The 24,649-nt window shown below is 39.2% G+C and overlaps 1 protein-coding gene and 1 pseudogene across 1 annotated transcript; both read left to right on the top strand.

Annotated features, from left to right (window-relative positions):
• The first annotated feature begins 273 nt into the window (after nt 1-273).
• CYTL1 (cytokine like 1) lies at nt 274-8,114 on the top strand. Its single transcript, XM_043973486.1, has 4 exons — nt 274-435; nt 995-1,039; nt 6,094-6,222; nt 7,929-8,114. Exons 1-4 carry the CDS (start codon nt 292-294, stop codon nt 8,073-8,075), a joined length of 465 nt encoding a protein of 154 aa, XP_043829421.1. The 5' UTR covers nt 274-291; the 3' UTR covers nt 8,076-8,114.
• A 1,443-nt stretch (nt 8,115-9,557) lies between these two features.
• On the top strand, nt 9,558-24,354 carry LOC122732024 (annotated as a pseudogene).
• Nucleotides 24,355-24,649: the final 295 nt, after the last annotated feature.

Here is a 24,649-nt window from a genome sequence, read left to right as displayed (position 1 = left end):
ACTAACTGGAGGTCTGTTCAGGAGCTGAAAGGATAAAGTGTTCCATTTGTGTTTGTTTTGTTATTCCTCTACCCCTCCTCTTTCTCACCCTCTGGCTGGACAGTGTGCCCAACCCTGGCTCTAGGGACTGCAGGAAATTGAGAACTGGAGCTGGTTGTTCCTTGGACCACCCCCAAACAGGTTTCCTGCATTGATTCTGAATGTTGTTTAAATAAGAGGGCGCGACGGCCTTACTTAAGCCCCTGAGCCCAGGGTGCTGAGCCTGGGATCTTACCAGACAAGAGCAGAACCATGAAGCTGCTGTTTGGCTTGGTGGTGCTTTTCTCCATTTCCCTGTTGGCTAATGCAGCTCCTCCAACTTGCTACTCAAGGATGATGAATCTAAGCAAAGAAATCATGAATTCCTTTAACACACTGCAAAATGAGGAACCCTTGGTAAGTTTATGGTTCTTTTTTTAGCTATTATAAGAACCTCCATTTCTTCCTCAGAAAAATTTAGCATTTGGATTCAATGATCTCTAAGGTACCTTTCAATTCTAACAATTGATATTCTAAGGTTCTTTCCATCTGAAACATTCTGCGTTCTAAGATGCCTTCCAACTCTAATAACAAACATTGATTATTATAGAAATGTCTTTTCCATATCTAACATTCTCTTTTCTAAGATTCCCTACACCTAACAATCCATGTCCTACATTCCTTTTCAGCTCTAACATTTTGTATTCCAAGATCCTTTTCAACTCTAACATTTTACGTTCTAAGATCCTTTCCACCACTAACATTTTGTTTTCCAAGATCTCTTCCAGGTCTAAAAATGTTTGTTCTCTGCTCTAAGTTACTTTTAAGTGCTAACATTCTATGTCCTAAGATCTGCTTTTATGTCACAAGGCTCCTTCTAGCTCTTCATCCTGACCCCATGAAAGGCTGCCTTATGGAATCTGCTCCATCCTTCAAGGACATTTAATAAGAAATGGTCTGTTTTCTTTACTTCTAGGAGCCCTGTGTGGAGGGACTGCCAAAACTTTACTTGGATATACATGTAAGTTAATTCTCTCTCACATCAAACATTAGGAATGGGGGAGGGAGGCTTGTGAATGTGTCAGGGTCAGGGGAGGGAAGAAGAGAACTGTTATTAAATGGAGGCTTTGGCTGGAGACAATAGCTCATAGATCATACAAGGATGGAACTGAAAGGAATTTGGAAATAGCACTTTAGCAAACAATCAGTGTGAAATGTAGATCAGTGTGGGAAAATTATATGAGAAGAGAACCAGGGAAATGGAAGACAGTATACAGAAAGAACAAACATGGTGACTCTAAATCCATTGCTCTTCCCATAAAGCCATCTGAAGGAAAAAGTCATCTAAATGCTAAATTATATCAGAAAAAGATAGAAAAATGACTTCTAGACTTTTCTCATGAGTAGGAATTGTCTGTTTTTCCCCATGTAAAGCAAAGGACCTTCCATGTTCCTGTTGTAATCTATAAAATAGCATTTTACTATTGCTCCGAAAGTAATGGGTTCTGAAAAATATGACTACAACAGTCAGGGAAGAGGCAATCATGACAATAAGTTTGTAGTCACTCATTGTGAGTACGTTATCTGAGAAAGAGATGGAACATAGGTTGGTCAATAAACATTTGGTGCTAAGCACCATAAGGGATACAAAAATTTACCAAATCCACTTTAATGCCAAGAGAAATTATAATCTATAATATACTAGGAAGTATAATCTAGTTGATAAAATCCATATAGTAATAGTTATAATACAAGGCAAAATAGCAAAGTTCAGCAAGAGAAGTATAGGCACACAAGATATAATGTTTATTGCTACTAAGAAACATGCCTTCAGGTAAAATAATGCTAGTTACAGGGGGTCAGTCCATACCATAGGAATGTTATAAATGGCAGAGCAGCCAAATGATGTTACTAGTGGAGTTTTACAATCTTTTTCTGGGAATTAGTTATACAATTAAAAATACATTATTATCAATGTGGTCAGTTGGTCAACAAACATTTACTATGTGCTAGGAACTATGCTAAATGCTGGAGATACAAAGAAAGTCAAAACACAATCCCTGATCTCAAGGAGTTCACAGTCTTAATTGGGAAGATAGCATGCAAACGACTACGTAGTGACGTATTAACAATGCTCTTAGGGAATGGTCTTATGGAAACAAATGTGGGGACTGAGCTGTGGGAGGGAGGTACCCTCAGACTTTAGCTAGGTGGCACAGTGGATAAAGCACTGGCCCTGGATTCAGGAGGACCCAAGTTCAAATCCAGCCTCAGACACATGACACTTACTAGCTGTGTGACCCTGGGCAAGTTATTTAATCCTCATTGTCCCACAAAAAGAAAGAAAGAAAGAAAGAAAGAAAGAAAGAAAGAAAGAAAGAAAGAAAGAAAGAAAGAAAGAAAGAAAGAAAGAAAGAAAGAAAGAAAGAAAGAAAGAAAGAAAGAAAGAAAGAAAGAAAGAAAAAAATCTATAGGTATAGCCATTCACTTCTGGTAAAAAATCATTCCCTACTTGGATTGCTGAGGCAAATCATTCAGACAGACAGTGACAATTAAGTTCCTGCACATTGGTTTAATATTTCTCTGTGCTCTGAGATAGGCTGATGTTCTCACAAATCAAAAGGTGGTGTTCTGGGAGTGAGCTACAAGTAAACAAGTGATCCTTCTGCCATATTATGTCAATATGGTTGGCTTTATGGTATGCCTCCCAGGTTGGTCCCCTTCAACTATCATCTGATGGCTTAACTCTATAGATAAACAACCCACCACTGATGGTTAGGCTTCACATAGTAAAGAGAAACACCACTCGGGAGCCTGGATGCTTGTGGCCAGAGAGTCTTTCAGAGTTAAGTGACTCTCAGAATTGAGAGAGTGTCAACATTGGAATTTGGACCAAGGAATTTAAACAAATATGTCAATCAACATGCATTCATTTTTTGCTTAGACTGGGCTATTAGTTTTGTGTTTCTACTTCTCAAAAAGAAAAGCAGCAGATGTCCTTGCCCAAAGATTTTTGAGGGAAAAGGAGTGACAGCATTGAAGAATACAGTTAGACCCTTTCATAGTCTGTACAAACAAAGAGCTATCAGAGTTCAGAGGAGGAAAACTGTAAAGCATCATGAAGGTGATGAACATGGCCCCTCAAGTGGATTTAACGTGTATTAAGTCAATGCAACACCAAATATGAACCCTACGTATTAAAGAAACATAATAATCAGCATAATAATATAGACACAGTTGGCAATAATTCTACCTTAGTTCCCATCATGTCTAGTATGGTAGTCTACTCTAACCAAATTCATCGTTTCAGTTCCATTAAACAAGGATCTGTTGGAAACAGACTATATGCAAGGCACTATAGTAGGCAGTGAGAGAGATTTTTAAAAAGGAACAGAGTTTATAGATAAAGGAAACAACCACAATACCAACTAGCAAGCAAATGATTTACTATATATATAAGGCTCTGTCATATACAAAACTAGTAAATAACAACACCAGGTAGAATGTCAGGAAGATCTAGAAATTGGTCCTGGGGTTCAGCTTAAGAAGGAAGATGATATAGCAAAGCAGTCAATGAGCAGTGTCAGTCAGGAAGTCAGGAAGACCTAGACTTTAAATCCCTATTCCAATACCCCCAGGCTCTGTGATGACAGACAAGTCACTGAATCTCTTTAAACCTCAGATTCCTCCTCAGAGCAACAACAATAACAATAACAACAACAATACTTATATGGTACTTTGCAAAACACTGTCTATTTTCTCTCACTTGATCCTCCCAACAACTCTGCATTATGACTGCTATCACTATCACCATCTTACACATGAGGAAACCAAGGCAGAGAGAGGTTAAGTGATTTGACCAAGGCCACATAATGAATACCTGAGAGAGAATTTGAATTCAAGTCTTCCTGACTCCAAGCCCAAGACTTTTACCCATTTTGCCACCTAGCACCTTCTAAGACTGATAACTGGCATTTATATTATATTTTTTAAAAAAATATTTAATATTACAGCCAGAAAAACTCAGAGATCACCATCAACTGTTTCATTTTGCACCTGAGATGCCGTTTTTCGCCCATGGTTATACACCTGTCTCATAGTGGCAAAGCCAGAAATAGGATTTGGGAGGGTTGGGGGGGGTGGGATATGATTCCTAACCTAGCTGAGGATTCCTTCTGCTACACCAGCCTCCAGTGCATACCTTTTCATCTGCTTGCTGTCACTGGAGGTATGCCAGGAGCTTGGAACTGAGATTTGTAATTGAGCAGCATGAGGAAATGATAGAGAGCCAGCCGTGGAGTCAGGACAGCCGGGTTCATGTCCTGCTTCTGACACATCCTAGCCATGTGACTCTGGGAAGATCAGCCTCTCTGGACTCCATACAACTCCCTAAGACCATAAGCTGCAGAGGAGGTGCCAACTGGCACTGGAGAAGGAATTTTCTCACCAGGGAATCAGATCTCTATCGCTGTCTTAGAAAATACTCTAAGGTTTGCAAAGCCCCTTATATACATTGTCATTTAGTCCTTACAAGAACCCCATGAGCTATTATCACCCTCATTTTGTAGGTAAGAAAGCTGAAGCCACAAAAGTAAGTGACTTGCTCAGGGTCTCACAGTCAGTAAGGGTCTGAGGCAGGATTCAAACCCAGCTCTTTCTGGCTACAGGTCCAGCACTCTATCCACTAGCCATAGTGCTTCTCCTACCCCCCACATAGGCATTATGAGGATAGTCTAATAAGATAATGAGAGTGATATGCTTTGCATCTGAAAGCTAAATAAGTATCAGGAGAGGGGAGAAATCAAATAATTTCTGGCTAGATAGAACAAGGGAAGACCCTATGAAAGAGGTACTATTTGAAGTGGGCCTTGTAGGGTAAGTAAGATTGTGCAAATAGACATGTTTGGGGGTGGGGTAAATATAGAATCAGTGGCTAATGAATGACCTTAATTGTCATTAAATGAAAGACACTTCATTGTCATTAAAATTAATAACAATTTTTAAGACAAAGGATGACTAGGTCAGGTGCCAAGATAAACGGAAAACAATTTTTTAACTAATCTAGTTGCAGATATTCTTTTTCATTATTTGGGGAACATGGGAAGGGGAGGAATACTAAACTTGTAGCCACTTGTTGTGTGATCATTTCCAGGTCTCTGCACCTCAGTTTCCTCATCTATAAAAGGGGAACAGCGATGCCCCTGGTATCTACTTTATAAGATTGTTGTATCAAATGAAATAATACATGTGAAGCCCTTTGTGAATACTACAGCACCAGATAAATGTCTACTATTATTCTCACTCGCCATCTTCCTTCACATGCGCGCTCAAGTGCACAGACACACACACACACACACACACACACACGCACACACACAGAGGTATAATTAACCTTTTAGAACAGTTATCATCAGTTCTTTTTACAAATGCTAAGACTGAGATTCAGAGATTTGAGTGACTTTTTCAAAATCACAGTCAGCTAATGTTAGAGCCTTGACTAGAATTCAGGTCCTTTACTTCCTAGTTCATTCCTCTTTGTGGTTGTGTGATCATTTCAGTCATGTCTGACTCTCTTTGACCCCATTTGGGATTTTCTTGGCAAAGATGCTCGAGTAGTTTGTCGTTTCCTTCTCCAGTTCACTTTGTAAAAGGGGAAATTGAGGCAAACAGGGTTAATTGACTTGCCCAGGGTCACACTGCTGTCTGAGTGTCTGAGGCCAGATTTAAATTAAGGAAATTGTTAAATTGCTAAATTTCTGACACCAGTCCAAACATTTTATCCACTGTGTCACCCAGTTGCCCCATCAGTCCTCTTTACACAACTCCATTGATCCCCAATATTTTTTCTGTAAATATAAAATTAAAAACAGGCACCTTGTCAGAGAAGGAGGAAAGGACTCTATCATAGCTCCTGAAACACCATGGGAGCTTAATAAATGCTTTTTGATTGACTGTGCATCCTTCATGAAGACAAATGAAAGTTCCCTCTTCCACTCCAAGAGTCTACTCTCTACTGAAAGAGCTCATACTCTATTGTCATTGTTTAATCCATCATCCACCATCCTGCACTTTCAGAACTACTGTGTGCTGGCCAAACTACGGGACTTTGTAGCATCCCCCAACTGTCGGAAAGTCGCTCAAGTAAGTGCCCTGAAAGACAACGTCCGGAAACTGTATACCATCATGAACTCATTCTGCAGAAAGGTATGTTCATATCTTTAAAGATTTCTTTTATTTGCCATCATTCATCTAATCATTAATGAGATTCTGCAATGTGAGAGACCCTGGGCTAGGAAACTAATAAGAGAATTAACCGAGTACCAACCATAGCCTTTGCCTGAATGGAGATTACAATTCATTGAGAAAGACAAGCCACATGTGCATAAAAAGGATAACCAAGGTGGGCACCTAGGTGGTGAAGTGGATAAAGCACTGAGTTCTAATCCCGCCTCAGACACTTGACACTTAATAGCTGTGTGACCCTGGGCAAGTCACTTAACCCTCATTGCCCCGCAAAAAAAAAAAAAAGATAACCACGAATATAAAGTGGATAATAGCAAGTCCCAAATGAAGGCATAAATGCTCAGAGGAGGCAGAGATCTGTGGTAGTGGGTGTAAACAGGAAGGGGTGGGCCTTGAGCTGGGTCTTCTAAGGTGAAGCTTCTTAAATTGACCCATATGGGGTCACGTAACTGAATGTGGGGGTCACAAAAAATTTGGCAGTAAATGTTTGATTTGTAAACCTATTTTATATACCTATATACCTAGGGTTACATAAAAATTTATTAAGCAGGGCAGCTAGGTGGTGCAGTGGATAAAGCACCAGCCCTGGATTCAGGAGGACCTGAATTCAAATCTGGCCTCAGACACTTGACACTTACTAGCTGTGTGACCCTGGGCAAGTCACTTAACCCTCATTGCCCCACAAAAACAAAACAAAGCAAAAGGAAAAAGGAGATAATGAAAGCAGGGAGACTAGTTAAAATGATATTGTAGTATTATGGTCACAGATTATATGGTAAGTAGCAATGGGAATGGAAAGAAAGAGAGAATTTTTTTTTAATGTAAAGGACAGACTGGCAGGATTTTATAACTAAATGTACCAGGGTAAAGAATTTAAATATTATAGGTACTTCAGTCCATTGTTAGTTTCTCTGTTCTTAGAGATATTCATGTTAGTCAAACTGTGTAACTTAGTAATATTCTCCACATTTTGAAAAGATGCCTAAGTGGATGATGGAGGCAGGCAAAAGGAAAATTAAGAAATGATTCTGAGGTCTCAAACCTGTATTGTGCAATATAATCTGTGATATGATTTTGTCTGCTGTCCTTGTATAATCACAGAAGCCATGGTAATTAATCTGGCGGCACAGGAAGGCAGCAATTTTTGCCAATAAGTCTGATGAGGACACTAGCCTCTCTCCCTCTCTGGGGCTGCTAGTAGTCAGCTAGTAAAAGTGAAGCTAACCCAGGTTTCTGGGCTGGTGCTCCTAAACTGGCTGGACTGGGTTTGGTAAATAAAGGAATAACAAGGGATCTAAGTGAAAACACTGTAGAATGGGGAGAGTCTAGTTACCTGGGCAGCTTTCCTCAGGTGTCCGTGTCTATGTCCTTAGGGCAATTCTGGTGGAGTCAGCTATATGAAAAGCTGTCAGAGGTGACAAGGCATAGCATCTGCAAAAGGGCTGGACAATGATCAATTTGTGTCGCCAATGTAAATGGAAGTTACCTCCTTGACAAGTCTTTCTGGCCTCTGCCTTCTTCCATCTATGTGCCTGTACCATGGGCTGCAAGACTGGTAATTAGAGTGCCCAAGAGCACTATGCTCCCCAGGAGTGGTGCTCTTGGGTTTCCTTCTCTGCTTCTTCTCCCTTTTTTGTAATGCTGACACTCATCTCTTATTTCTGCAGGACTTAGTCTTCTTGTCTGATGACTGTGAGGCCCTGGAAAATCCTATCCAAGCTCCCACAACTGCAAGATCCCAAGTTAGGTCAGAGCCAAAGGAAGTTCCCAAGATGTTTCCAATTACACCAGCTACCAAAACCTCAATTGGCTAAAATCATGCCTAACAGTGCTTCTGTGAGTGTGTGTGTGTGTGTGTGTGTGTGTGTGTGTGTGTGTGTTATCTCCAACTTTGCTGTGTATTTTATCATCTCCAGGAAATGGACAAGTCTAATGCCTACCTTCAGGACTACATGTCAAAGCTGGGCTAGAAAGCTTGCTTTTCATTGGGCATTTCCGCTGTTCCCAGATCTGTTTATTTGAACAGTAAGAATGTAATGCTAGATGTGTTTCTTCCTCGTGAATAGCTAGCTTCATAGCAAGCAAAAGGAGGTGCTTTCATGACTAGTCTAACTTGGTCAGAGCAAAAGTTCATTCCGTTCTTTGTAACAGCTTCACTCAAAGCCAGCTAGACTCTTTTTTCCCAAGCTGGCCACAAGAGAAGCAGCAGATTCTGCAGTGACTTAGAAAAATATTATCTTTATCTTGTTCTTCTCATTTCTCTGGGGAGATTGTATTAGCAGTATTGTGCCTGAAGAAAGCACCCTTCCTTTCAAAACTTAAAAACCTTAAGTAAAGATCACTTTTCACAGAGAAGCAATTGTCTTGTTTGTGAAGTATCCAATTGTCAGGAATGTTCTCTTGTTTTCACAATTCCCTTAGAACTTGCTTTTCTAAGCAAATTGTGTTTCTCCCCATTTCCACATGAGCTTGGAAATTACTGTTCTGGATCATCTTTTGTGCCCATTACACAAGATGACACCCAATGGGGCTCTGATGACACCATGGAAGGCCTCCATTTCTTTATGCCTTTCAGGGATTCTCCATTTTTTCATTTCTTTGCCACATGTCATGTGGTTCATGTGTCAGTGACAGTCTCATGCAACTATTTTTTGAGCAGTCTTCCACAAAAGAGATGAACTAGTTATTATGCTAAAGCTATAGGCATTTATTAGAGGTGTACAAGGGAAGATGCTTGGAACAAGAAGAAGGGAAGGCAAGAACACATCCAGATCAGTTATTGAGGCAATGAGGATATCATCAGAGGAATCTCCAAAGGGGCAGGATATGTCTGTGACTTAGTTGGGGTGAAGATAGAGACTTGTCCACGAAATGATCTTCTTTTTTTAAAAAAATATTAACCTTTTTATTTATTTTTTTAACATTTTTATTTAAAGTTTTGCCTTCCAAATTTTATCCCTCCTGCCATCTCTCCACTCCCCCCTCCCTGAGGCAGTAAATAATCAGATATAGGTTATACATGTGCAATTATGTAAAACAAGGGAAAAATATTCTATCCACAGCAAGAGGAAGAAAGGGACTCCAAACTGAGAACCCAGGTAACACCAAATTCTCTCCACTCATCCAGGCCACTGTGAGCCCAGCTGGGTTTTCTTAAACAGTTTCCAGTACAGAAAAGGGGAAGGTATTTTATAGGGAAGAATGTTCATCTTACCCAAGCATGTCCAATTGGTTTCCCACCTCTGATGTTACTAACAGATAAGTGATAACTAGGTAGGAAGCGGGTGGTTTCCAGAATGGAAGATTCCAAAGGAGTAAAATACCAAGCAAGAGGAGTAAATGTGTCTAGAGTAGACACATTTGTAAAGAAGGTAAGCACACATAGAGAAGCAAATTACTATATTAGTATAGTGTTCAATAAACCCAAAGACCACAATTACTGGAGTACAGACTCCATTATAAACATTATAACTAACATTATAACTATTAAGAAAACTTTAAAGCAATCTGCTAGAAATAAAGTTTAGACCAATATCTAACACAAGCCACAATAAGTTCCAAATGGGTACATTGCCTAGAGAATAAATATCATATAAACAAATTAGAAGAGCAAAGAAAATATACTTCTCATGACTATGGCTAGGACACAAATTCATGAATATGTAAGAGAAAAAAGCAGTCAAAGAAGATAAAGTGAACAATTTCAATTATATAAAACTGAAAAGGTTTTACATAAACCTACATCAGCGTAGTTAAAAATAGAAAGTAAGGGGCAGCTAGATGGTGCAGTGGATAGAGCACCGACCCTGGAGTCAGGAATACCTGAGTTCAAATCCAGCCTCAGACACTTAACACTTACTAGCTGTGTGACCCTGGGCAAGTCACTTAACCCCAATTGCCTCACTTAAAAAAAATAGAAAGTAAATAATTGGATAAGAAAAATCTTTGCAGCAAGTTTCTCCTATAAAGGTCCAATATTCAAAATACATAAGTTATTAATTCACATACACAGGAATTACAACCATTCCCCGACAGATAAGTGAACAATGGATATGAACAGTTCTCAAGGGAAGAAATACAAGCTATCTTTAGCCTAAAAATAGAAATGTAAACTAAAACAATTCTGAGGTTCTACTTCACACCTATCAGGTCAATAGTGATGACAAAGAAAGAGAATAACAATTGTTAGAAGGGTTTTGAGAAGATAGGAGCTTCTGGAAAGTAATTGGGAACTCTGCCCAAAAAGTAACAAAACTGTTCATATCCTTTGACCTAGTGATAGAAGTACTAGGTCTTGGGGGCAGCCAGGTAGTACAGTGGATAGAGCACCATCTCTGGAGTCAGGAGTACCTGAGTTCAAATCTGGCCTCAGACACTTGACACTTACTAGCTGTATGACCCTGGGCAAGTCACTTAACCCCAATTGCCGAAGAAGGAGGAGGAGGAAGAGGTTTAAACCCCAAAGAAATCAAAGATGAGATAAAGGTTCATATATACAGATACTAGAATGGTACCCATAAGACATAAAAGCAAGGGTGAAAGGATATACCCATACAAAAATATTTATAACAGCTCTTGTGGCAAAGAACTGGAATCTAAAGAAATACCCACATTAGGTTAACAGCTGAACAAATTGGAAGTAGATGAATCAAATAGAATGATAAAAATGATGAAAGGGATATTTTTCAAGAAACCCTGAAAGATTTATATGAACTGATACAGAGTGAATAGAATGGAACAAAGAGAACAATTTATGCAATAACAATAACAGGAAAAATAAACTTCAAAAGACTTAAGAATTCTAATCAATGACTGGCCAGCCATGATTTCAGAGGATCAATGAAGAACCACTCTCCCCATCACCTGACAGAAATAGACAATGAAACATATTTTCAAATATGGACAATGTGGAAATTTGTTTTACTTGACTAGTCATATTTATTGCAGGGTTGTCATTGTTTTTTCGTTGGGAATAAAAGGGGATAATGATTTTAAAAAAATGTTTTTTAATGGAAGAAAAGAAAAGAAAATTACCTCTAAGAATAAGTCATGGAGGGGGGCAGCTACGTGGTGCAGTGAATAAAGCACTAGTCCTGGATTCAGGAGGACCTGAGGTCAAATCCAGCCTCAGACACTTGATACTTACTAGCTGTGTGACCCTGGACAAGTCACTTAATGCTCATTGCCCCGCCCCCCAAAAAAAATGTCATGGAAAAAAGTTGGGATTTTCTAAATGATAACAACTAAAATTTATATAATTTTGCTAAATGTCAGGCATTGTGCTAAACTCTTTATAACTATCTCATTTGATCTTCATAACAACCCTTGGAGGTAGGTGCTATTATTATCAACCCCATTTTATAGATAAAGAAATTGAGGCAAATAGGACTTTCCCAGGGTCACACAACAAATAAGTGTCTGAAGCCATATTTGAATTATGAACTTCCAGCCTCCAGGCTCAATGTTCTATCCACTAAGCCACCTTCCTCCCCCACTGCATCTGTATAAAATTGGCAAGGTATGTGTAGTGGTTTGGGGAGAATGGGTTGGAGTACAGGCGATAACGTATGTTACATAGGTTGATGCATATGGATATATTTTAATGCAGTTTAGGTTTTTTCCCCTGGTGTTAACTCACATGACTTCTGATATTATAACAGCAACAACAAGAACAATAATAATAATAATAAGGAAGGACTCAGAAGGTCTTATCAAAGACTCAGTTCTTCCTGCCCTTGTAACCCAGAGTCATCACTGTGCAAAGCTCTCAGTGGCTTTTGTGCCCAAGACTTCAGGAACACAAATGCAGACTAACGGATGAAGATGCCATCTTTAGCAGCCTCTCCTGAGCCATAATTCTCTATTGCACAAAGGTCTCTCTGACTCTCCCTCCTCAAGCACTGCTGCTCTATAACAAGCACTTAGGTGGAACAGTGACTAGCATGTTGGGCCTGGAATGAGGAAGAACTGAGTTCAATTCCAGCCTCAGAAACTATCTAGCTGTCTGCCTCTAGATGGGCCCTTCACCTCTATCTGCCTCAGTGTCTGCATTTGTAAAAATGGGGATAATCACAGAGCCTATTTCCCAAGGTTGATATGAGGATAGAGTGACTTTTGCAAACCTATATAAAGTGCTCTATAAATCTTAGCTATTATCATTATTAATAGGCCTGCCCAGAGTCCCACACTTTACCTACTTTTATCTATTGTCTTTAGGAAGACTTTTGTTTGTTAGGAAGCTAGTTCCTATCTTAAGGCTGTTGTCCAAAGCTGTGGTTTTCCTTCCCCACAGATCAAATGCCCTATTTCCCTCTTTGTGGTTAACACATGAAACACTGAGCCCATGAATCAGCTAAGGACCCAATTAACTATACACCTGCTTTCAGTCATAGCATTCCCTTCCAATTTATTTATTTATTAATCATGTATTCATTTGTTTAGCCCAATTTACTTTAAAGTAATAGAGTGCTACAAAGAAAAGTTAGGAGGTGGTAGAACATTGAAAATGGGTTGGGGGAGAGGGGCAGCTAGGTGGCACAGTGGATAGAGCTCTGGCCCTGGAGTCAGGAAGACCTGAGTTCAAATCTGGCCTCAGACACTTGACACTTACTTAGCTGTGTGACCCTGGGCAGGTCACTTAACCCCAATTGCCTCACCAAAAATTTTTTTAAAAAAAGAAAAAAAATGGGTTGGGGAGCAGGGGGTGTACTATTTGATAAAGCCCATATAATGAAATTTCATAAGAGACACTCTCCCTCCTTCAGAGTGCTACTTTAAAGAGCTATAAAAGTGCAGATGGGGAATCTCAAAGATCATAGGACCTTCCTGCCCAGGTTAAGCCTGTTATCAGGCACCCCCTCCTTACCTAGAGTCATCTGAGTGGGTCACGGTTTGATAAGCTGAGAATACTAATGATTCATCCTTCACCTATGAAAGGGAAATAAAGGAATATACCACTGCTCTACAAAAATACTAGCCCATAAGTGACATATAGAAAAGCCCCCCTGATGAGCTGTGGACTGTCTCCCCTCATTGGAAAACAACTTGAATGAGGCATCAGAAGTGCCTCCAAAAATGGTCACAGGTCAGCAGGGATCCCCAAACTGTTGTTGTTGTTCAGTTGTTTCAGCTGTATCCATCTCTTCATGACCCCGTGGACCTCTGCCCATGGGGTTTTCTTGGCAAAGATACTAGAGTGGTTTGCCATTTCCTTCTCCAGTAGAAAACAGATCTAATGATTCATCCAAGGTCACATAGCTAGGAAGTTTGAACTCAGGTCTCCCTAATTCCAAGATGATTACTCAATCTACCATGCCACCTAGGGTAACTCAGTTCAGTCCCTCATCCTACCAGTGGACCATTGTGACTATAATAAAGTTATGATCCTGATTCTAAATGGCGCATCTGTCTTTCACCATCAGTACTAAAACCAACAATGTGGAAAGAACCCAGAAGTCCTGACATGGGTGGCTGAATCAGAAGGAGGCACAATAGGCCCTGCCCAGGGGTCACTAGATAGGACACTAGAATGTGTGTACTAGGTATGGACAAAAAACTCTAGGAGCTATCATTTTAAAGACTCAGGTTTTCAAGAATCAGTTGCCATCAACAGTCCTCTCCCTTGATCTTGACTTCCTAATATGATATTGACTCCTCTGCCTTGAATCTCTGCACTAACATTCAGTCTTCCCACTCCTGTCTCAGCCTTTTGTAGGTTATTTTTCATTGTTTGTTTCCCCTACAATGTACTTACTCAACCAGCCCTACTGGCCTACTTGCCATCTTGACATATAATTTTCCATTTTCCATGTCTTTGACTTTAAACTACGCAGTCTCCTAGGCCTGGGGTGCTCTTTTTCATCCCCTCTATCTTTTATAACACCCAGATCCCTTCAGTATTGTATCTGCTAACAGGAGGTCATTCTCTGTCTCCCTGGACACCAGCGTCTTCCACTGGGGAAAAGGCTACAACCTAGATAACTCATGTGTATCTTGCACTTACCTATGTATGCACATGCAGTCTCCTCCATTGGAATGGAAATTCTTTGTGGGCAGGAGGCATTTTTACTTTTTCTTTGTATCTTCAGTGCTGGACACAGTGCCTGGCTCATAGTAAATGTTTAATAGACACTTAGTGATTTACTGAATCCTCAAAACCTAGGACAATGTCTTGTACATAGTAGGCACTTAGTAATTACTTCGATTTATATGCCAAGCACCTAAAACAATGCCTTATACATACTAATAATAGCTAGCATTTATGTAGCACCTACTATGTACCAGGAGCTTTACAACTATAATCTCATTTAATCCTCACAAGAACCCTGGGAAGTAGGTACTATTACTATCCGTCCCCTCTTACAGTTGAGGAAACTGAGGCAAACAAGAGTAATATGGCTTGCTCAAGGTCACACAGCTAGCAGGTACCCGAGGTCAAATTTGTATTCAGGTATTCCTCAGTCCAGGTCCAGAATGCTATCCACTACACCACATAGCTGCCTCTAATGAACTCTTAAGAACTGTTTAATTAAGTGAATTAATGCTCTATGGCAAGGATCAGCAAACTACAGTGAAGTACCATATCTAGCCTGCTTCCTGAACAAGCTTATGAGCTAAGATGTTTTTTATATTTTAAATACAATAAATGTCTATTTAAAAGTGTGAAAACCACTCTTAGCCAGAGGGCCATTAATGAAAAAACAAACAAACAGGTAACCTGATGGTAGTTTGCCAACCCCTGTTCTCTGGATACCTTAGTACCATCTCAACCTGACTTTCCTATTTACACTTGTTCCCCTTCCAATTTTAACACAGTCTTTTCAGCCCTCCACTGAAAACTGCCTTTTCCTCTAACCAAAGCTTCTCCTAATCACTTCTTTGGTAAAATTACAGAGATAATATTTGCTCTCCCTACCACTCGAGACCAAATGAGATGATATAGATGAAGCACATTGCAACTATAAAACAACATGCAAAGAGGTGCTATTAGTAGATAGTGCTGCTGATGGTAATGATGACGATCATTGGAATTGGTTGGACTATAGATGCTGAACTTCATGTAGACAGACTAATTTCCCGAATAATTTTTTGTGGTCAATGAAGCAAGTCAACTGGGAAACTGTATGATTAAAATCTTCATTTCAGGCCAAGTTGATTTACCAAATTATTAGTAATGTGAAGCTACCACTTTCATTTACAAAATACTTAGTCTGGTAGATATGATGTACTAAGAGCTGATGAGACAAATTTCCTGGCTATATTGAAATTGATTAAATATTACAGGGGATGAAATATAGTGACATCGGTCTGGAAACAGTAAAGTCAGCAGTCATAATTTAGTTTTATTTTTGTTTATTGCCCTTTGTGATAGTGGTGCTCCAGGAATTATTTTGAAATAAGTTATTCTTATCCCATTTCTATTGCTTTTGCAATCAACCTCCTGAAATTTCACACCATTTGTTTTTCCAAGTATCCACCAATTTATGACTTTGGGCATTTCATAGATACTATAACTCAAAAGATTTGGGGAGAGTTATTATTTTTATTACTTTTTTATTTACCTCATTGGCTTGGATGCCAACCCTCCAGCACTCACCCTAGCCTAAGAAAGCTGAAAGATAGTGTGATTATGCCAACTTGAGAGACCTTTACAGATCATTAGAATGCTATCACTATTCTAAGTGTGGAAAATTGGCTCCATATCATCTAGGCAGTTCTGCAGGTGGAGAAAATTAATTTCTGATACAAATGAGACCTTGATTTTCTAAATTTTTCAGCTCTGCACAGAAAGTATACTACATGAACTGAACTATCCTTCTTAGAATGTTGCACCATACTATCTCATCACAGATACTGTGGATGAAAATCCATTTGTGAAGAGGGTATTTGTAAACCTTAAATACCATAGAAATTTAAGCTTTTATTTTCATTAGACAATCATATTAATACAAAATTTTAACCTCAAAAAAATTCATCAATTATATAATTTGATCCTATGATATAGGTATGATAGAGCTTATAACCTAGGGTACATTTTATTGTTCTGATCACCGGGAAAGATGTAAGGTTGTAGGGGTGAAAAGGAGAAAGTGAACACCCCTCAGTGGCTTGGGACAAAGCCCCAGTTAGTCTATGTTAGTGTGACTCAACACTCTGTATCCTTTCCCATTATTCTGCCGCCATTACTGCAGAAGAGGATGGGAACAAATCAGGACTGAGGATGATTTTGTATATTTCTTGCTTCCATTGGTTGTCTTTGCCAAAGAATTCATAACCATGTGGACAGCCTCTGAGGGATGAGCCTTCCTGTACTTGGCAAGGATTGTCTTCAGAAAATAGACTGGATCTGTTTTCACCCTTTACAATATGGAAGTATGGAACATGCCAGAACTTATTGTCTACCAAACTAGCCTTTCAGAACCTAGGATCACCTCCACACCATAGTGAGGTATTAGAGTAAGATGGTTTACAAGCTCTTAGAAATATAAGAGTTAAATAACAATGAGGCCATTATCAATACAAGCATTAATTGTAGAATCCAAGAGTTGAAAGGTATCTCAGAGGTTGTCTAGCCCAACTGCTACTCAAGGCATGGACTCCTATACACCATTCTAAAGGTGTTTAGCATCTGTTTGAACATCTGATGGAGGATTCACTCCCTTCCAGGGCAGTCTATTAGCTGTGGAAACAGCTTTAATTATTAAAAAGTTCTTCCTCATGCTCAACTAACATCGATTTCCCCATAATTTTCATCTAGTGATCTTAGTTCTCCTCTCTGGAACCACATAAAATAAGTTGAATCCCTGTTCCCTGGGACATCCCATTTCGATATCTGAAGACAGCTATCATGAACCTTTTCCTCCAAGTTTTTTCTTCTCCTAATTAAAATCTCGGTTCATTCACAAGATGGTACATGATTAGTTACTAAATGAGATGGGTAGATATTAGAAATAGACAGATATATGTATATGTGGATATATAACTTGTTAAAGACTCAGAGAAGGAAGTCATTATTCTTCATTGAAATAGATGGGGGGGGCAGTTTGGTGGCACAGTGGATAGAGCACCGGCCCTGGAGTCAGGAGTACCTGAGTTCAAATCCAGCCTCAGACACTTAACACTTACTAGCTGTGTGACCCTAGGCAAGTCACTTAACCCCAATTGCCTCACCAAAAAAAAAAGAAAGAAAGAAAGAAAAGAAATAGATATGGGAAGGTTCAAGATGAAGGAGAAAATTTAACTTGACCTTGAAGGCTGAGTATGATTTAGGCAAGAGGAGAAGAGCAAAGAAGACATTTTTGGTGACTTAAGATCATGACCAAAAGTTCAAACATAGAAAACTAAAAGGTATATTCACAGGACAAAATGTAGAGAGGTGTAGCAGAAGTGGAAGAAATACTGGACTTAAGTTTGGAGAATGTGGTATTGAATCTCAGCTCTGCCACTTACCACCTCAGAGATGGTGGGCAAGTCATTCCTATGTTCTGAGCTTCAATTTGGGGGGATAACATAACTGAACTATCTCACAGAATTATTGTGGGGATAGCACTTAATAAACCTTCAGAATTATAGTGGTATGGATTATTATTGTTTTGTCAGTAGATGCTATACTTCATATGTCCATGTGCATTTAAAGAAATCTCTCTGAGCTAGAGAGAGAGAAAAGCAGAATTCTTTCTGGTCAGCAAAAAGAGGAGAAAGCCTCAAATGTACTTCCTTCAGTAATAGTGATACCTTGATCTGTAACTTAAAGCAGATATGGCACTTAAAACTCCCCAAAGAGTAGAGATTTGGGGGAAAAAATCTAATATGAAAGTGCTCGGACACTCTCCTATATTGATGTCACAGAGTTTGTTGTCATTTGAAATCTTTTATGTATACTGGATCAGGTAACCTTTTATTTTTGGATCATGACTACAAATAATCACTGAAATCATCTAGACCAAGAATTCCTAACCTATGGCCCACAAAAAACACTACGTCTCTATAGATAGATTTTAGGGAGGCTGTGACACCTTAGATGGGTGAAATATATACAAAAATGTACATATACATATATGCTATATGTATGTGCATGTGTATACATATGGCTTCATTTTTACTAACCTTTGCTTTCCTTTGTAATCCTTTGTATTTTGTTTGATGTATTTAAAAACACTCCGAGAAGAGATCAAAAGGCTTAGTACGAGAGGGGTCCATGACACACACATACAGAAAAGGTGAATGAACCCTGTTCTCTAGGTCAGTGTTAAAGATGAGGAACCTTAGACCCAAAGAGCAGAAATGGCCTGCCCAAAAAAAATAAAATTAAAAAATTAGGGGGCAGCTAGGTGGCACAGTGGATGAAGCACCAGCCCTGGATTCAGGAAGAACTGAGTTCAAATACGGCCTCAGACACTTGACACTAGCTGTGTGACCCTAGACAAGTCACTTAACCCCCATTGCCCCGCCAAGAAAAACCCAAAAGAAGTGGTAATCAGTGGCTAATCCATTATTCCAGTCTTGCCCCTCTGCCTCCAAGACTAGAGTCCATATACTCCACTATAGCTTATTAGCAAGTATTCTTTAAACACTAAACACTTAAAGATCATAGTCTGAAAAGTCCTAAGGTCAGCTTCATACACTTGGTGTTGGAAGGGACGTGAGAGGCCAGTGAGACTAACTCCTTCATTTACAGATGTGGAAAATTGGGCTTAGGGAGATTAAATCATTTCCCTGTTGGTAAAGGGGTAGCTCGATTCAAATCCAAGCCTTTTGACTCCAGGCTCAGCACTTTTCCTAGTCTTCTACCTATCATATGTTCCCAAGAAGAGGTATGTCATCTTTTTGAACATAATTGCCTCTCATATTGATGAAGGGCTGTAGGGTAGTGGAAAGAATACGGGGTCTGGACTCCAGGGTCTGTATCATAGCTCTGACATAATTTTTTTGACTCTTCACAAGTTGTTTAGCCTCTGAGATCTGTTTTATCCTCTGTAAAATAAAAATAATAATAAAGAATTCCTTTCTCTTAAGACTAGTGGGAGGAAAGTATTTTGGTATGTTGAAATAACTTCAAACTGCACTAAGACTTTGGGGACACCTCAGAGTTTGCAAATCAACAAGCATTTCTCAAGCACCTGCTATGTTTCAGGTAGTCAATGTGCTAAGCACTGGGATTACAAAGAACGGCAAAAACCAGTTCCTACTCTCCAGGAGCTCATAATCTAACAGGGGAGAGAGCATGCAAACAGCTATGTGCAAGTAGCCTGTGTAAAGGATAAATTGGAGCTAATCTGAGAAGGGAGGCACCAAGATTGAGGAAGACAAAAGCAAAGCACTTTGTGTGCATTATCTCACCTACAGATATTATTATTCCTATTTTGCCAATGAGAAACTGTGATGGAAAAAAGTTAAGTGACTTGCCCATGGTTACAAAGCCAATGAATATCAAATGTTGGAAAGAAGCCAAGGTCTTCAATGCAAGTTCATCACTGTAACATATTCCCTCTGGAAGTACTACTGAAATGAGTTGCAAATATCATTTGATTTTTCCCCTGCTGAATAGATGTTAATACAGTTATGCAGTGTGTCATAGAATGATGTCAGCCTGATCTGTAAGCTAAATTTATCTATCTATATAAAACAATAGTCATACTCATATTGATCATATAAACAGCTTCCTTCTATCCAATTTGCCTATGCCCAAAGATCTGGGATTTAAACCCAGCAAGGCATTTGACAAGCAATGCCTAGACCTGCAATTGCTAGAGGAAGCTAAAGCTTAGTACACAGTGAATTCTCAGTATTTTCTAGATAGCCCACAAAAACTGAGTAAAATCTGCCTCTTACAATTCCATGATTCTAGACATTCGTGCACTCTTGGGAACTCATGTTGACTCAAGAGGCAGATTAGGTGAGAGAGAAGCTAGAGGGGAGAAGTGAATTAGTTGCTCTGTTCAGTGATGGCATAATTTCCCACTAATGGGGCAAGTTCCAACGGGAACAAAGCATCCTTCAGAACCAAAGTCTTCATGGAGAGAACAGGCTTCCTCCGTAGTGCATAAGAAGATACCAATGTTTGTAGTTTGAGATGGGTTTTTTGGTTCATATCTGATTTCAGTTGTATAGGGAATTGTATAGGCAAATCCCTCCACAGATTCATTTGAAACTTAAAGGATTCTTATAGAGGTGAGAGAGCAAGTGATTTGATTGTGTTCAGAGGCAGAATAGAAATTTGTTTTCCTGACTCCAAAGTCAACCCTCTAACCACTAGCCCCTCCCCCCCCACTGCCTTTTGTTAGCAGTTTAATGAAGAAAAAGTTGCAAAACAGTTCAGCAAGGTCATTCTCTTGAATATGGTTTTTATATAAGAAAATAAAAACAAGGTGTTTTTTGTTTAAAATAAGCTAGACAATGAAAACCTTGTTAGTGCAAAATTAGCCAAATATTGCAACTTGCTTTCTGGAAGGTATAACAATATAATCAAGACATATATTCAGAAAAGAAAATTAATTTGAATGTGCTGTTTTTATGTTAGGAAATTGAACCAAAGCCCAAAAGCATTATGGGAAGCAATCCAAAGCAGGAAGTACACCGTGGAGAGTTACTGCAGGGGATTATGGGTCACTGGGGGGTTGAATGCCCTTGATTCCTGTTTGCCCCTTAAAATAAGCCTGGGAAGTGTAATTAGTTTCCTCTAAAAATCCCATTTTTTCAATGGTTCCCCACAACAATCCCCTCTTGTGTCATACATGCAATGCATTGATAATGCTTTTTCCCATTTTATCTATGTCTCATACCTCCTGAAATCTCTGATAAGCCCTTACCACACCTGCTCCAGCCCTATCCCAGATTTGCAGCCTGAGAATTTGGGATGTTGAGCCCAGACGCAGTAGCATTATTTATTGCCTTGCTGCAATTCTACTTTTCATTAAAATAGATTTATATCCTCATCTTATCACAGGGCTCAGATTGGGTTTCCTCCAAGGATATTAATACCCAGGAAAAGCAAAGAGACGGCTGAAGACTCACTTTGAAGACACAGCCTTTTGGATCTCCTCACAGTTTCCTCTTAGTAGAATGGTTCATTCTACATATTATTAATTATGGCAAACCCAGACAGGAGCATTTTTCCCCCTGAATATTTTCACATTTCAACAATTCTGTGTTAGCCTAGCTGTGTGAGGGTGGGGATCTAATTGACACTACTTACTTAAATTTCAAATGTAATGTTTATTTCCATAAAAGCTTTCCTATTGTTTAAGTTCCATAAATAATGTTATATCAGACATCACCCTTTCCTATAGAACTTGTTTTTTTTCTTTCTCATGGTTTTCCCTTTTTGTTTTGATTCTTTCACAATGTGACTAATATGTAAATAAGTTTAACATGATTGCACACACATAACATATGAGATTGCTTGCTATCTTAGAGAGGGGATAAGAGAGGGAGGGAAAAAATTTGGAACTTAAAATCTTATAAAAATGAATGTTGAGGGGCAGCTAGGTGGCACAGTGGATAAGATGCTGGCCTTGGATTCAGGAGGACCTGAGTTCAAATCTAGATTCAGATACTTGATACTTACTAGCTGTGTGACCCTGGGCAAGTCATTTAACCCCCATTGCCCTGCAAAAAAAAAAATGTTGAAAACTATCTGTACATGTAATAGGAAAAAATAAAATACTACTTACCAAAAAAAAATCTGTCAGTAATTAAATGGGTAATGTGATTGTGCGATATCAAATCAGAGATCTGGAAAGGACTAGAAAGATCACCTAGTTTAATCCCCTTTTTACAAAAGAGAAAACTGAGTCTCAGAGAAGTGTCTTATCCGAGTTCATATAGTGAATGGAAAAGTTCATACTAGGAAGAAGCCAGTTCTCTTGTTTGTCAGTGCAGTGCTCTTTTCACTATGTTCTCTGCCACCTTACCAATGTCAGATATGATGAAGATGAAGATGATATTCACACCCCTCACATAGTCCACCATCTTAACAAGAGCACTCTAGTACCATTTCTTACTACAGCAGGGATTCTTTGCTTGAGACCCATAAGACATCCTCAAATAGGCATCAGAGGATCCATAAGCTTGAATGGGGAGAAATTACAACTTCATTTTCACTAACCTTTTATTTCATTTGTAATGCTATGTATTTTATTTTATGTGAAAATTTTTTTAAAACATTTTAAAAATAAAGGGATTTAAAAGTATCATTCTGAAAAAGGGTCCATAGGCCTCACCAAATTGCAAAAGGTGTCCTTGAGACAAAAAAAAAATGTTGAGAACCCCTGCCCTATGGCAATCTTGTTTTACTGGTGACTGGTGGCACATGGCATTGGCTTTGTTACTTGGGTATTTAGGAAAGCCACATAGTAGGAAAGGAAGCTGGTATATTTGAGAATATTGGTATTTTGTGATATTTTATTTTATGCATTTAAAATCATTACTCTAAAAAGGCACCCATAGCCTTCGCCAGACTTCCAAAGGGGTCTATGACACAAAAGAGGTCAAGAAATCCTGCCTTTCAGGGCAGCTAGGTGGCGGAGTGGTAAAGCACTGGCCCTGGATTCAGGAGTACCTGAGTTCAAATCCAGCCTCAGACACTTGACACTTACTAGCTGTGTGACCCTGGGAAAGTAACTTAACCCTCATTGCCCTGCAAAAAAAAAAAAAAAGAAAGAAATCCTGCCTTAAATCCTTTTTAGAGGAGCCACCCAATGCACAGATGGTCCTCTAGATCTTTTATTTTCTCAGGGGTACAACGTAGCACTTACTGAGCATTCAAAAACTCAACCTAGAAAAGCTAAAATGATATTCATGTACAAGAGTCTACCTTAGGTCCATAACTGCTGAAAGTGACCCTGGCCACATCTCCATCCAGATAAAGGAAATGAAGCAAATGAGCTGTACTGTTCCCATATAGTAATAATAACTAATACAGTACTTACTATGTAAAAAAATCTTATGAAGCTTTTTTTAACAAATACTATCTCATTTAATCCCCACAACCACGCTGGGAAGCAGATACCATTATTATCACCATTTTACAGATGGGTAAACTGAGGCAAGCAGAGGTTAAGTTACTTGTCTTGTGATATTTGTGAAATCCACGATATTAACTATCAGAGGTCAGACTTGAACTCAGGTCTTCCTGAATACTCTATCAGTACTCCTATGAGGTAGGTAGCACATATATAATGCCCATCTTATAGTTAATAGATTTTCAAAAGAGGTGAAATATTATGTGATATAAGATTAAATATAAGATAACATATTATCTATGAAATTAAGGAGAGATCAATGACCATTGATGGTCTAGCCCTTGATTGAAAAAGAATTCCTACTACAGCACAAACATACCCGACAAGTGATTTTCCTACATCTGTTTCAACACATCTTATAAAGAGAGCCCCCTAGCTCCAAGGCAGCCCATTCCACTTTTTAATTTATTTTCTATCTGTTTAAATATATTTGTTTTCCTTATACTTATGTATACATGTTGTTTCCCCTTAAGTAATGAAATAATTACAAAGACAGGAACTGTTTCAAAGTAAATGCTTCATGAGCTTTTTGATTTATTAATCATCTAATTATTAAGAGATTTTCAGCTCTTCCTCCTCCTCCTCCTCCTCCTCCTTCTTCTTCTCCTCCTCTTCCTCACCATCACCACCACCATCATCTTCCTCCTCCTCCTGCTCCTGCTCCTGCCGCTGCTGCTTCTCCCCCCCCCCCCCCGTTCCCTTGGAGCGGACCATCCTGGTGCCTCTTTTGTGAAGCGGCGGCTGAGGAGACCCCCGGACTCGCCATGGCCGACTAAAAGCCAAAGGAAGGAGTCAAGACTGAAAACAACGACCACATTAATTTGAAGGTGGCAGGGCAAGATGGTTCGGTGGTGCAATTTAAGATTAAGAGGCACACACCACTTAGTAAACTAATGAAAGCCTATTGTGAACGACAGGGCTTGTCAATGAGGCAGATCAGATTCCGACTTGATGGACAACCAATCAATGAAACAGACACACCTGCACAGTTGGAAATGGAGGATGAAGATACAATTGATGTATTCCAGCAGCAGACAGGTGGTGTTTACTAAAAAGAGAACCTGCAACTCTACTCCAGAACTGTACTCCCAAGGAAAACAATACATTCACAATTAGAAAACCAAGATTTGGTTCATACACATCCTGACTACTGCAGTATAGTTTTCTCTCTTCTTTGATTCCCTTCCCCCATTCCTTTATTGTACGTAAAGTAACTGGTGTATGTGCACAGGCATAATGCGTATTTTTTTTTAACTAAATGGCCGATGGTATGTTTTGATCAACATCAAATGGAGATGGGGAGGGGAAAAAGCAAACTGGTTCTGTGAAAATATCCCTTTTCTCCATTAGTGGCATGCTCATTCAAC

This window comes from Dromiciops gliroides, chromosome 6 (assembly GCF_019393635.1).
Source record: "Dromiciops gliroides isolate mDroGli1 chromosome 6, mDroGli1.pri, whole genome shotgun sequence".
Classification (NCBI taxonomy): Eukaryota; Metazoa; Chordata; class Mammalia; order Microbiotheria; family Microbiotheriidae; genus Dromiciops; species Dromiciops gliroides.
Note: the sequence above shows the minus strand (reverse complement) of the source record. Positions and strands in the feature narration are given on the sequence as shown.